This window comes from Hermetia illucens, chromosome 1, assembly GCF_905115235.1.
Source record: "Hermetia illucens chromosome 1, iHerIll2.2.curated.20191125, whole genome shotgun sequence".
In the NCBI taxonomy this organism is placed as follows: Eukaryota; Metazoa; Arthropoda; class Insecta; order Diptera; family Stratiomyidae; genus Hermetia; species Hermetia illucens.
Window position 1 is genome coordinate 188767133 of NC_051849.1, and position 15371 is coordinate 188782503.

General features: G+C 40.2%; 1 protein-coding gene across 1 annotated transcript in view; it reads left to right on the forward strand.

The window, feature by feature from the left end:
• The window catches only part of LOC119647198 (protein spaetzle 4), a 46008-nt gene extending 41142 nt beyond the window's left edge, over positions 1-4866 (forward strand). Inside the window, exon 3 of the mRNA XM_038048010.1 lies at positions 4193-4866. Within this exon, the coding sequence (XP_037903938.1) occupies positions 4193-4658 (466 nt within the window). The 3' untranslated portion in view covers positions 4659-4866. The remainder of the gene's footprint in view (positions 1-4192) is intronic.
• Positions 4867-15371: the final 10505 nt, after the last annotated feature.

Here is a 15371-nt window from a genome sequence, read left to right on the forward strand (position 1 = left end):
CCAACATACTGAGAGGACGCTACGCGCTACACCTATGCCTTTATTTATTTGCTGCAGCACTCCCCTAGGATTACCATATGGTGCTGGAACTTTTTCGTCCGTCATGGACAAGACTGCTTTTTATAGTTCGTCTACAATGAAGAATGGACATTCATTCTTATCGACAACGTCTGCTCAGATAGGGTAGTCAGGAAAGAATACCTGCACGATTTCCTCCATCTTCACCACTTTTATGAAACAGAGTGATCGATAGGCACCGACTTTTCGGTAGCCAACTTATACCCCATGGGTGGGTGCCTGTCAATGTTACTGATTAACTCCAGCGTAAGCAGTGTACTTTTTGCCTATTGATTTTGTTGCGGAGTACCTTTTTGCTTTTGGCCTCTTGCATGCTGTGCAATATACCGAACTATTAATTATGAAGTATAAAAAGGTATATCCCAGTAGTTAAGTCAATGTGAAGGTTTACACCAAATCGTACCCATTTATTACAAAAAAACAATTGTAGCGCAGTTTTACAAGCAAAAACGGATAGAAGGATTCTTATCTTCAGTTCTCATTCTTCTGAGCAACTCTTTAGTCTGACAGTCCTTTGGTAGAATGTCGGCGATCTGCTCTTTGCACAGTCGATTGCTTTCTCCGCGAACTCTTTCGCAAAATTGTTCTTGGTGCCAATATGTTCAAATTGGCCTAATATGCCAAAAATATATTCGTCAAGAACCGATTCACCTCGAACACGCTCTGCGGCTCAGAATAATGAAACCTTGAGTTCCGAGATTCAGTGCTTTAATCCTCATCAGCAAGGCGCTTTTGTATCAAGTGCTACGTACCCACCCCGGGTGGAAGACGATGCGGCTAATATCTATCCCTTCGTAACCCAAAGTGCTCTGATAGATAACGAAAGGGCTACAAGGAATACTGAACTGAACTTTCATTCTTGCATGCTGCCAAAACTCCACATCATTTCGATTTCTAAATTTGGTATCTGCTGAAAAAATTGACTGATCAGTCCTTGTTATCGTCATCACGAACACTCGTACTAGTGCTCAATAGACTCTCTGTTGTGTCATATTTGAGGAGAAATTCGATTTCATTTGGAATGGTTTGCATTTGTCCATCTTCGAAAGCTCAAAATGTCCCTCCTAACACTCATTCTGACTCAAAATAACATTGTCGCTATTTCTTGGTATGACTACTGTGCCAAAATTTGAAACCGTTTCTTTAGTGTTCCCCCCCCCCCCCCCCCAAATTTTCTACTTCTTCAATATGTCGCTGAAGGAATATTTTATAAATTCCTCTGCGTCAACTATTTTTCGAACATATTTTGTTTAAGGGTTGAGGGGTCGTAAGGCCGCATCCACTTGATGTCGTACCGGACCAAGTGGGAGGCAACTTACTCCCTCTTTTTTTGGTCCACGGACCCTTGGTTTAGGGCTTCGTGTTCTGCGAATTATATAAAGGAACATTTAACATCAGAGGTGAGGCAGCGGCTGACCATTTGCCTCTGCCTTGGTAAGAAACCGTAAAGCCATCTTCTCCTAATATTTTTCGAAATTTCTGACTCCTTCATTATACTCTTCTTTCTTTTGCCATTTTTCAGTTAGTTTTCTTCTTTCTTGTTAGGGATGATTTGTGTAAGATGGGAAATCTCAATGTTGATCCGTTCTTGGTCCAAATGACCTTCGAATTGAAGTATGTGTTATCAAAAGCATGACATCTCCCTCAAAGCTAATGTACTGCCTTCTATAATTCTCAACCTAAAACCATTGATGCGACCCTATGACCAACCGTAAAACCTTTCTTAGATAGCTTTAGAAACTCGACGCACCCTACTCCCAAAAGGATGCCGGTTTAGGAGAGTATCATTCCATAAAGGGGCTACAACCTTTCCGTTCGATACATAGGTGGAACTTGAGTAGAGTTCCCATATAAAGTGACTTTCAGGGTTTGCAGTTGAGAATCAGTAGATGATCGTCATGTTCATACGTTCTGTGACTTTGTTCTGCTGGCGTATTTAACTTTTTTTGTTCGAAAGAGTTGTTTCACTTCCTTCGAAATATACTTTTTCCATAGTCGCAAAGAAAACGACTCAATCACTACAACTCCTACAGAGCTCTATTTTTTTAGACCCCGAGAAAATGGACCAATTCTGACTTGATCATTCAAGCGAATGTTGATTTCGACTAGGTTACTCCTAAAGCTCAAGCTCAAGTACAATGCCGAGCCAGTTTGGGAGGCAATATGCACAGTTTCCCCATGCTTCCTTATTAATGCTTTTGCGCCCTTGAGAATAATCCCGAAATCGCCCATTTCTAATTACTTACCGACAAAAGATTGTACTCTAGTCCTAGTACAGACAAACACATTTTGAGTTCGTAACATGTTTTCTTTTCCACGTACTACGCTCAAGATTCTCAAACTCCCTTGGTTGCGTACGTTCCGTTCTTAATTATGTTGATTTCTCACAGATATCTTAAGTGCCGCCACGTCACGAAAAGAAATCGCACCATTACCAAAGTGTTCTGTTGCCCCCCAGTCAAGGAAGTACACGATAACACTTAATGATATTTTATTTATTCCAGCAACGAAACAAAAAAAAGTTGACTGACTCTCATTTCTCAGGAATGCTTGTTGTTCTTTGAGTTTTTCATTGCTCTGCATCTTTTACTCCTTACGTTTTTACTTTTAATCTTTCTGCAAAGAAGATAGGCAACCCTCGGGTTTTTCTATTCATACTGGGCCAAATTCTGCAGTTGAGAAAGATCCCTTCGATGAAGATAGCCCCTTAAAGTCAGTTTTTCTACTAGGTTTCTACACAAGGAACCTATTTTTAACAAAGCTTATCCTTTATTAGTATTGAGAACGTATTTCGAAGATACAAACGGCAATCGATGTCCGTTGTATTAAAGATCGTCATCACTAACGGCGCAACAACTGGTGTCCCGTCTAAGGCTTTTATAATAAGGAACAACAAACATGTCGCTTTTGCGCCGAGCTTCACCAATTCCATACCCGTAGTAGCTGTTTGATGTCCTGGCCTAAGCCATCGCGGGTCTGCCACATTACTTCTTTCTACAATAGATATTGCCCGGTTTGTGTAAAATAAAACCTTATTAAAATCGTTTTACTGGCTGTCTGCCCATCTGTCTGTATGTCTGTCTGTCACACGCGTTTTTCTCAGAGACGGTTATAGAAATTGATCATGATTGTGAGGTCTCGGTTAGTATTTTGTTGTGAGGTTTCGGTTAGTATTTTCCAAAACCTCTTATTTTGATATTTGTTGGAAAGGTGGGGAGTGCGGGGGGTCGAAAGTTATCATTTCTTTTAGGGACCCATTCTTAGAAATTGCCAACCAAAAAATCTAGGCTACGAAATACCGTCTATGACGATATCTGTAAAGTTAATAATAGTATATTACTATATTTTTAGTAATTGGCGGTATGACTACAATTTTGCAGTAATGTAGGCTATACTACATTACTACTAAGTTTGGTGGAAATCGTACTGTTACTAACAGAGTTATAATAGAGCAAAGTTGTCGTTTCTTTACAAATGCAAGACATTAAATGTCAATATCAAACGAAAGTGGATATTCTCACATAATATATGTATATATTACGTGCTAGGTACTAATGCACACTCAAATGACTTTATAAAAGAAATACACAAAACCTTTCATACCTAAAGCGTCCAGCTTCCGGTTTCCCGATTTGTTTTGTCCTTTGTGACGTCGTGCCACCGTATACTTTGCTTTGTCTCGCACCGGCTGCTCGATCGGTTTGTAAATTTCTGGATGTCCCTCGCATGATGCCAATATCGTCAGCATAGGTCAGTCGTCCGTGTTTCTGACGTATACCTCAATGTCGGGGATCAGTTCTGCTAAGGCCAATTAAAAAAGGATGCATCTTCCAAATTCGCCCCACTTAATCGTAATTTCCCAGTAAGTTTTTCGGATTTAAGAAAATGATTGGCTGGAGTTTCTATTGCAGCAAATCAAGAGTTAACTGACAATGTCCCTAGTTAGAAGGACGATTTTTGATTTTTCGATGACTAGAGTAGAAACTAGAAGTAGAAAGTTGACTTCACTATATTAACAACCAATTCAAATTAACGAAAGTATTTTGAAAATATTTTTTCTATTATTGGGACAATCTTAAAAAAGCACTAATCCATACTCCATTCTCATCCACAGAAATGCATGCCCAGTGAAGGAGGAAGTCGTTGCACCATTCTGGGCTAACAACACCAGAGGGGAGGTCCTAGCCCTCCTGAATCTCTACCCATTCGAGCAGTACGTCCACTGGGAGAAATGTACCCATGAGCATAAGCAAATGTATTGCCGCGACGGTTGTAGATGCGAACAGCAGTATCGATTGCATCGGCTCCTGGCCTACGACCCACACAACGAATGCAGAGGTATCTTTTCGGACTGGTTCCGCTTTCCTTCATGCTGCATATGCAAATGTTATGATATTCCACTGGAATTTCGATCGACGTCCCGAAGTCCGAGGACATCAATTCAGGACCAAGATACAAAAGCCCGCCAGCAGAGGCATCCTATCGATGCGGCTGAGGATGAGGTGCAGCGTGCCATCTACGAACATGCTACCGAGGATTGGTATCGACCTAGGGATGAATTCGACTTGTACGATGACTAGTTAGGAATTGTTCATGTATTTATATATTTATTCAGATTTGAATTAAGTGTGACAATTGTATTATTTATAGAGAAGAAAAACAAATTTCATTGTTGAAAAATTGTGCTAGTCGTTGTGTTGAGAATGAGTGTTCTTGTGTAAATATGTAATCTGAATTTGCATTCCTTCCATCACAGAAATATTTTTTGTTATTGTTTGTTTTGTAATTTATTTAATGTAAGATAATAAATATACAAGTTTTTGTTAACAAATTGTTTTAGTTTGATATTTGGAGGTATATTTTTTAAGGATGCTTAGCAATCGTATGTATGCTATATACTTTTAAGCGTAATCATGTTTCATGTAACTTATAAGTGCTGACTAAATCTAGGTATTTTTTTCATTCTTTCTTGAAATATTCAGAATTTCTAACAGGATGTCCTTTGGGTCATCAGCCTCCAGCCTACATTGTAAACAAACTTAAACCCCAACATCTGTAATTCCCATCAACCATCAAAATGAATGCTTTTTTACTTGGCCAGGTTAACAGATCCCTACATGCCCGAGACATCGGGACTAATGTCATTTTGTCGAAGAGTCTCTAGATGTATTTTCGAATATTCTTTTAATTCAATGTCCTGTTCTACCTTTCATCCTCTGTGAAGACATCAATTTTCGGTCCATTAAATGGTCAAGTTCCCCCGGTCTAACCATGCACTCCAGTTATACGCCCCCTCCAATTTAACCCTCAAGGTTTCATGAATGTTTCATCTTCCAATTCAACCTCACAGTCAGAATTATAATAATCATATCCACGATTGGGTACGGACCAGCGTTCCTCGCCACCACTTCACTTTACTTCCTAGAGAGTCACCTTATCCTAAAATCGATTGCTCACCAATCTAAGTAAGTTTTAGCTTTGAAAGCTGTTCTCTTTTTTTAAATAAATCTCTGAGATACTAGGTGATCATGAAAAGAAGATATTTAAAATACAAAATGAAAGACAATGTAGGAAGAGGAAAAAGAAAAAGGGAGCGAAAAGAAAACAGGAAAATTTAAGGAAACAGGGTGCACTTGACCACTATCGATTTAATTACTCTACCTTCCTTAGATGCTCTTCCAAGCGCACGAATTCAAGTTGTTGTTTGCCTCTCACAAGGACCTCGGTGTGAAGTTTAGCAGCAAATTTTAATTCAATCTTCATTTTGCTGATGTCTTCAGTCGAGCCTCCAGAACGTTTGATTTTATTTTTCATCCCTTCAATCAATTGATAGATGTCGATTCTTTAGTTATTTTTTATAATTTCCTAGTCCATAATATTCGTGGACATACTTCCGTAGTATGGTCCTCTTAGTTCAAAGAAGGGTCACTTCATCCTTACACATTAAAAGAGACCTTTCATATTCTCAAATATCTCAAATATTTCACATCTACTCATCAGCACTTGGAACGAGTAAAACGCCTGCCCACTACGTCTACGGTATCAGTTGTCCAAGGACAGTTAAGTTTTTCATCTTTGTCTCAGGTGCTCCAGGCGAATCTTAGAAAATGTCTACGAATAAAGAGCATACAACACCGTAAAAAGCACTCATATTGCCCGTGGGGGAAGTTTCTGATTGCAATTACGCATCCCTTCCGCGCTGAACCCATTTTCTTTTTTCTTTGAAAAAGTCATTCACAAAATACTCCTGTTTCCCCCATCAATTATCCCACGGCCCCCTCTTACTTTTCTAACCGATTCTACAAAGTACCTATTGATGATTTTTTCGCCTGCCGTGCTTGCTATTGCTTATTAACACCTAATTTGTCTCCGTTTTTTGCAGTCCAACTAAGAAACTTTGATGTATTCTGTTTACACTTCGAACTCTGCACTTTGGATCGCCATTTAACTTGCTTTAACCAGTGAATTAGTGCCTCTGTAACCGTTCAATCATACTGCTGTTTCATTGCAATTGAAATATCAGCTTATCAATATGTATAACACAGCCACCGCCCGCTCCGCCTCTTCAAAAAAACTTATAGCAATTCAAACCTGCTGGAAGGGGTAGCTTACCATTTGACATGGAGACAGGCCAGAATATTGCAGGGCCTTTTATAGCACATTAGGAATCAAGGTATAAAATTCGAAACCATTGTCAGCAAAAGCTTTGTATGTTTCCCGATTTTTTCCTTTATGGAAGCCTATTTCGTATTAACATATTACCTTTTCCCAACTTGATTTTCGATGAGACTATCCTTCAGTTCCATTATCATAACACTCAATAATGTGCAAGTGATAAGCCTACAGCAACAAGACACAAAAACGAAGGCAAACATCCTTGACAAATCAGGATTCGGGCTCAGCTGACGCTCAATCAACTCACCCACCTTCCAATCAAATAAATAGGAAAAAAGCTCATCATCATCTTCTTGTTTTTCTTTCTTCAGCCTTTGTCCCGTTCAGAAGCGGGGTCGGCTCGTCGTGATCGGCTTCGCCATTTGGCTCTATCGAATGCCTGATCTGGGTGCAATCTCGAGGCTTTCAAATCCCCATCTAGCATATCAAGCCACCGTTGTTTAGGTCTGCCTTTGGGTCGTTTACCATCGACTTCGATGTTCAGACCAATCTTGGCAAGTGAATTCTCAGTTGCACGAATTGCGTGACCATACCATCGAAGACGCCTCTCTCGCAACTTTTCCACGATCGGTGCAACTCCATAACGATCGCGGATATCCTCATTTCGGATGTGATCTAAACGTGTGACGTCACTAGTTCAACGTAGCATCTTCGTCTTTATTACCGCAAGACGCCGTTCATTGTCTTTTATAATCGGCCAACACTCAGAACCACATCATCTACGATGCCAGTGTCTTGTCTAGGCTTGCTTAATAAGGAACTGCAGACATCCCAGTTTTGCTCCAAGATCCTCCAATTCGATATTCCTAAAAGCTCTGTCTGGCGTCTTGCTCTACGCCGTCGCTCTATCTGTGGCAGGTTTTGCAACGTCTTCTTTTTCTACCATAGATATTTCTCTTATAGACTTTCGGAGCTGGATCATCTTCCCCCATATGTACCCGCCCACCGCAACCTATTGAGTCAGATTTTATCCACAACCAGACAGTCGGGTTGTCGCTCTTAAATTTCGTCGTTATAGAGGTTACCGAAGTTTTTGTGAAGGGTTTTGTTATGCGTACCATGCTGTTATCGGTTGTGATTTTCGACCCTAGATAAGAGAAATTTTCAACGGTCTCAAAGTTGTAGTCTCCTGGCTTTATTCTTCCAGTTTGACCAGTGCGGTTTGATGTTGCCTGTTCTTTGGTTTTTGAGGCTGACGTTGCCACCATGTACTTCGTCTTGCCTTCATTAATGTGCAGCCCAAGATCTCGTGTAGCCTGCGCTGTGAATGAAGTTAGAGAGTATAACTCAGCTTTTTCTTCCCATAATGTCAATATAATCAGCATAGGCCAGTAGTTGCTTGAACTCGAAAAGAATGGTGCCTCTCACATTAACATCAACATCGCGGATCACTTTTTCCAAGGCCAGATTAAAGATGATGCGTGATAGGGCATTTCCTTGTCTAAGATTATTATTTATGTTGAATGGTCTCGAGAGTGATCCTTATTTACCCTTACACATTTGTCAGCCCAGTTAGTCTTATCAATTGCGTCGAGATACCGAAGTCTCTGATGGCCGTGTATAATTTTAATCTGACTATGCTGTCATAGGCAACTTGGAGTCGATGTGAAAATGGTGCAACTGACGGTCATATTCCACCAGTTTTTCCATTGCTTGCTGCAAAGAAAGAATCTGATCTGTTGCTGCTGATTTGCTTAATTGCCTTGAGTTAAAACGCTCTGATGGCCGATGAGATTCTGGCCACATGGGGTTATCCAGCCTCGCGATATAGGCGAGAAATTCTTATAGATGGTACTCAGTAAAGTTATACCTCCATAATTGCTGCACTGTGTGATATCTCCATTTTTATGATGGGACAGGTCATGCTTCGTTACCAATTGTCAGGCATTGATTCGCTATCTGATGCCTTGACCATCAGCTGATGAACCGCTTGGTGTAGTTGGTCGCCCCCATATTTAGTTTAGTTAGTTTGGCGACTTAAGGTCTTTAAGCCGATGATTTGCATGGGCTGTTTCTTTCATATTTGGTGGTGGCAGCGTTTATCTTCAGTTGACCGGATCTCCAACTCGCCGATATTTTGGTTGTTGAGCAGTTCATGAAAATACTCAACCCATCTCTCCAATATACCCATATGGTCGGAAATCCGTTCCTTCTCCTTGTCTCGGCAGAATGAGCATCGACGTGATGCTGATGATGAGGCTTGAACCTTTCTGTGAAGAAGCTTTTCCACTCGACAAAATTCATGATAAGCTTCCGCACGTGCCCACGTTCTTTGGGCGTGCAGCATTACCCAGTATGCAGTGTTCTTCTGTTCCATTGAACCAGTCGTTCCGACTTTTTTACGACTAAAGCCTAGTATGTGTGTGACCGTACTAATGATAACATTCCTCAGATGATTGTGCAAATTAGATCGAGGTTCCTTTCGTGCCTTCGTAACTTTGGTTTCCCATGTAGGGTTGTCAGTCCTACCCAACCCCAACCTGGAAGAGCACAATTTTCCCCGTTTTTAGGCAGGAGGGCAGACTCGCCTATATTTTTCTCCGTCTCCAGTTTTTCATTATAAAAGAACTCCCAGCGATCACCACGTAGAGGTGGAGATAGGGTTTGTTAGTAGAGCTATTGCTGTTGGTTCAGTGGGCGTTTCCCAGGTTTTTTTAAATCAAACTTGTTAGACCAGTTATTCTTATCTCGTTTTACAGATGCAGATAAATTGATCGACTATAGAGTACAAGTTTCTTTCGATCGGAATTAAGATTTCTGTAAAATTTCATATCGTAAGATTTTCCATAGTAATCTGTTTTCAAATAAGGAAGTTCTCTCTGTACAAAAGACCGCCCTTTCTCTGGACTATCTTGCTGTTATCTCTAAAACTATGAAAAATACGGAAACGGTGCTAACACTCCTTCCCCTTATTATAATATTAACATCAAAACGTTCACCTTCGTTCAGAGACTTCTTGCTTCACCTTCAATCAAAACTTCGCAATTGAATCAAAATCATTTCTATATTTCTAAATCGTTGAGTTCTTACAAAACTAACAAAGTTAAAGCTATTTCTGTTAACATTGTTGAAAATATTCAACTCATCGTATAAAGAATTCTACCACATAATATTGCTTGTTCCATAATTAAACCATTACAATTGTATTAATACACGAGGCAATATTAAATGCCGGGCTCTGCTTCCGCTCCATATAAGTTTGGTTCGTTTGGAATAAAAGTATTCCTATATTGTCTTAATTAGCTGAATTAAAATTGTGGTCATTTGTAATTGCTTTTATTCTAGTGTATGTATGTGTTTGAATATTCAAACGGAAAAAATGCCTTAAAAATTAAAGCCAAGGCACGTGAATCTATCTTGCAAGAAATGTAAATGCAATTAGTAGTAACGCTAAAAATTAAAGCCACATAGACATCATTTGTTCTTGCAATAAATATAAAAACAATTATCAAAATTAAGTTAAAAAAAAATGCACAAGCTCATAAAAGGAGTTCAATGGAAGTGATCCAAATTTAGAAATTCATCAAGTCAACGCTTATTAAGTTATAAATGGATGAACTTTGGTTTTTAGACTACTTTCATTCAGCATGACAAGTATAGGCCACAGTACTTTTTATCAGATACCTGTCCAATTTAAATTCTTCAAAATTCAATTAACGATTACAGAAACGAATATTTTTTTGCAATTAGATGAAGATTTTTGAACGCATTCTTGACAACCGTATTCGTAACATGGTTCGAATAATCATGAATCGAGCCTATGATTGAGTGTTGACCGACCATAAAAGGTAATGAACGGCGACTTGCGGTAATGGAGACGAAGATGTTGCGTTGAACTACTGACGTGACACGCTTTGATCAATCTGAAATGAAGATATCCGTGATCGATATGGAGTTGCACTGATCGTGGAAAAATTTCAAGATGGGTGTCTTCGATGGTATGGTCATGCGATTCGCGCTAACGAGAATTCACCTGCCAAGATTGGTCTAAACATCGAAGTAAATGTTCAGCGACCAAAAATCTAGCCTTACGATTGCACCCAGATTAGGCTTTTGATAAAACAAAATGGGGCAACCGATCGCGGCAAGCAGACTCCGCTCGTGAACGGGACAAAGGCTGAACAAAAAGAAGAGAAAAGAAATTACAAATTATTAAGTCGCCCACAAAAAGGGACTTCAACAACGAATGGGAGAATAAGAATAAAGGGATTTAAAATGTGGTCAACATTGCACTCGCCTATGATTATTGTGCTGATTTCACTCAGGTACTCATTCATAGCTGAGTCAATTAGTATCCAACATCAAGTCACGATACAAATCCCTCTACCACCAACGGGATTTGAGCCGCGACTTTCCGCTACCCAAAGTTATGTTCAGCGAACTTCATTCAAGCAAGGAACACGCCATGCTAGGAATTAAGGACAATTGTTCATCCCTTGAAAATACATACACTGCAATAACCTAAAGACGACATTAACCTTCGCATGTGGTGGCAGTACTTTCCAGCAATGAGGGTGCCAGCAAAGTGAATAGACGAATAGATTGTCATAAGGACGTTGAAATTTTCTATGAATTGGAAGAGTAACTTATTGAAAACAACATTAGCCTCTGAAAAGTTGTCTCAAATGCGAACCTCGTCCATTCTAAATTGTTGGAGCCTAGAAAACGTAGTGAAATTTCAAAGAAAGTTTAACGTGAGTTGATGCTGTTGGGGCATAATCTTCTTTGGACACGGATTGAATTTATGACGATAGCAGAGCAGCCGTGATTACTACAGCGATACCGGCCTGTATTGAGTGCAGATTTAGCACTCGTACCAATAGATCTGAGACTTATGTAAAAACTTTACCGCAATCAAGAGATACATCGTGAGTTGAAGTGCAAAGCTCCACGCATTCAGCCCACAAAGAGTCCTACCCTATAATGAAACTTCAAAAGGAAAACCAATCGCGAAGAACAGGAATGGATATATATGCTGCAAGATTTCTCTCAAACCGTTGACTTTCGCAGGCCAATCCCCATTCCCATAGTACTTCCTAGCAGGAACCATTTCAGATGAGTTCCTTGGAAACTCCGCCTAATTGTAGCAAAGAAAGTAACCAATTCGAAAAAGTTGTAACTTATGCGCATGGTAAAAATTTGAAGATAAACCACCGGCACAGTAGTAGAGACCATACCCATTGCAAGAGGCGGAGGTGATTTCTAATCAAAAGAACAGTGCACTAGTCGTACACTAGTGAACCGAAAGTTAATTCGAAATTGTGAATTTTTAACCCAAAAGGCTCGTAGGGTAGCTCAGGGCATCATCGCCAAAAATGATGATCAATAGGGATATCTAGATTATATGTACATAGAAACGGATGGGCGAGCATTTCTTGCCTTCAAACGCCTAATAGAGCCAGTCCTATGTCGCTATCCGAAGTTGCTGTTAATAATCTTGTCGAGAAGAGAAAAAAAGAAGGCGATTCCACCCCCCCCCCCCCCCTTTGACCGAAGTAGAGGCAGCTTTGTGTAAATTAAAATCATATAAAGCTGCCAGAATCGATGGCTTGCCAGCCGAGCTTATAAAAGAAAGGGAGCAGAGTCAGTCGAATCTACAAACTAATCAGCAGAATCTGGACAACAGAACAAATACCTGACGACTGAAAGAAAAGTGTAAAGTGTATTTTGCCCAGTATATGAAAAGGATCTCATTGCTGTGCACGTGCTACAAGGTGCTGACGAATATAAGCAAAAGACGACTGAGAGAGTATGGAGATAATATCATCGATATAACTCATGCCCTTGCTCGGTTTTGAATTTAATAAAAAAGAGCTAAATGCCACCTGTAACCGCTTTCGGTCATACTGCTCTGCAGGGTAGAGGCGCTGAGACAGCGTCTGATGAGATCGCCCCTGCCCTCCGATCGAAACCGATCAAGCCAAATACATAATTTTTTAAAGTATTGGGCACATGCCCAAGAAAAGAGGGGCTAACTTGCTTCTCAAAGAGGTGCGGCCATTAAGTGGATGGCAGGCTCAGGACAACTCATTCCTAAACATAACGGACTAGATATTCCCAGTGCTAGGAGTATGACATTGATGTCCACCAATTGTGTTCGTTGACTTCTCCCAGGTAGGATAGTGTAAATCGTAATGTTCTGTATGGAATGATAATCGATCTCAAAATCCCACCGAAGCTAGTCCGGCTAATGGAAGCCACAATGATTAACAGCAAGGACCAGGTAAAAATCCAAAATGAACTGACACAAACCTTTCCTATAGTATCAGCACTTAAGCAGAGGGATGGTCTAACCCCACCCTCCTTAACTTGGTGCTCAAATACGTCGTCAGGAAGGTGGCCTCAGTTGATACCAAAAGTACATTAATGGTAAAATCTGTGCAAGTGGCAGCGTACGCAGACGACGTGAATATTCTGGTCCGAATAAAGTATCTGAGCGGTTCGAGTCAGCAGCGACAAAAGTGGGGCTCAGGGTCAATAAATCCAAAACGAAATACATAAGCCAAACTCGAAAGGCAGTTGCTAGTATGCAGAACGTTGCAATGGGCGACCATAATTTCGAACAAGTAGACCAATTCGTCTACTTAGCTGCCCAATTCTCGGAGGGCGGAAACAAAACATGGAGCATTTTATGCGGTCCCCCCTATAATGAGATCGAAAAAAGTATACAAACGCAATAAACTACGCATCTACAAGATACTGATTCGTCCCATGCTGCTGTACGGATGCGATATGTGAGTCTTGACGCAAATGTCGGAAAAACAGTTCGATATCTCAGAGAGAAAAATACACCAAAAAATTTTCGGAGCCATAAACGAAGGAGATACCTGGCGAGTCAGATACAATCATGAATTATTTGACGACCCACCAGCATCGACAGTAGTCAAAATTCGGAAATTGCAATGGCCTGGGCATATCGAACGAATGCACGAGAGAAGGATTGCGAAACGAGTGCTGAAAAGCAGAACCGATGGTAACCGACCAAAAGGGAAGCAAAGGAATCAGTGGACGCAAGTTACACAATTCTAAGATTTTCTAACTAAGACGCGGTCCCTGGATCCAGATAATTGGAGGCAATGCATCCATCGAAGAAGAGTCGCAAAAAACATCTTATTTTATTTAATGTCCAAAATTTTTTACAGCAAATTTATATTTTTTAACCAATTTTATGCTTTCCATAAGCAAATTCGTAATCTTCCTAGCCAAATCCTTATTTTCTTGAATATAGGTCCCGACTTGAAAATTGATCTTTCTGCACTTGTCGTTTGCCTTTGAACATTTAATTACTTTTATCCTTGATGAAACCATCAGTCCCTATTAAAAAACATTTAAACACTGTCCAAGAAGAATGCATGGATCAAATGAAGTGCAAGAAAATTTGTTCCCAGTCCATTACCAAATACGGACCACATTGCTGCCGAGTGTATCATTAGGATCTTGGAATTAAGCATTCTAGCACGCAGATTCAAGTTGGACTGGTTTGCCATTGATCGTTATTATAATTTACTATTGTCAGGCAACTTTATTGTCAGAAACGCTGTGTTAGGCACTAAATAATAATATAATCGTTGAGGCAACAATCCATATTGGATCAGGGTCTTGAAGTGTGTTAGAGCAGGTCTTTTAGGACCGCAACGGTACACTAGGAGGCAATGTGGTCAGCATTGCGCTCGCCCGAGATTATTACCCCGATTTGACTCAGGTACGTATTCACAGCTGAGTCGACTGGTATCCGACATCCGTTAGGCCATTGTTCCTATTTATTCTACTAGGAACAAATTATTTTGAAAGAAAATCAGAATAGCTAACATTTCAGCCAAAAATAGCTTACATACTAAAATACGGACATGTAGTGCTCTAAAATAAGATCAAGGATAAAAATATTGATAAAATTATAGCAGTACCTAGAACGATCGGACTAATTATGATTTAACGTTTCTTTAACACGTCATTGTTTTTTACAAATCTTGAATAGTGTAGTGGCCGCGGCTTCGTGACGGGAACGGAACTTTATTCGCCTCCTTCGGGATTAATTTGTACCATTGCCGCATATTACATATTATTGAATGCATTCGGGCGGATTGATCGTGACAGAGGGAATTGATCTGCCGCATCCATCAACGCTGCTGCGCATGTTGCTGTCAACATGAACTCGAAAAATTCAAGGCCAAATTTATCAGGACCGGCTGATCGAGAGACGACTAATGGGCAGAGATCATTTTTGGTTGATATTTCGGTCGTGTACGAAGTGAGTGACAGTTCTGTTCTTTGTTCGACCACCTTAGAGGAAGGATTTTGGACCGCGGATCAAAGTCGGAGATTTTGTTGTGAAGTTGCCATTTCGAGCGCATTTTTGATTCTATTTTAAATATGTCGTATTTCTTTTAGATAACTTCACAAAGAGGTGAAGGATTGAGGGATTAGTTGAACATTGTCCGGACAGATCGAACCCGGTAAATTACTGTAAAAGGAGATTGTCTTTCGGATCGCTGGGGGCGATTTTTCCCTTTTTCAATCAGGGAAATTTTGTTTGAGGAGATTGTAGCTCGGAGTATTTTTCCATGGTAGATTTTGTAGCCTGAAAACTTTCAAAGTTAGCAACCGAGCCTGAATAAAGG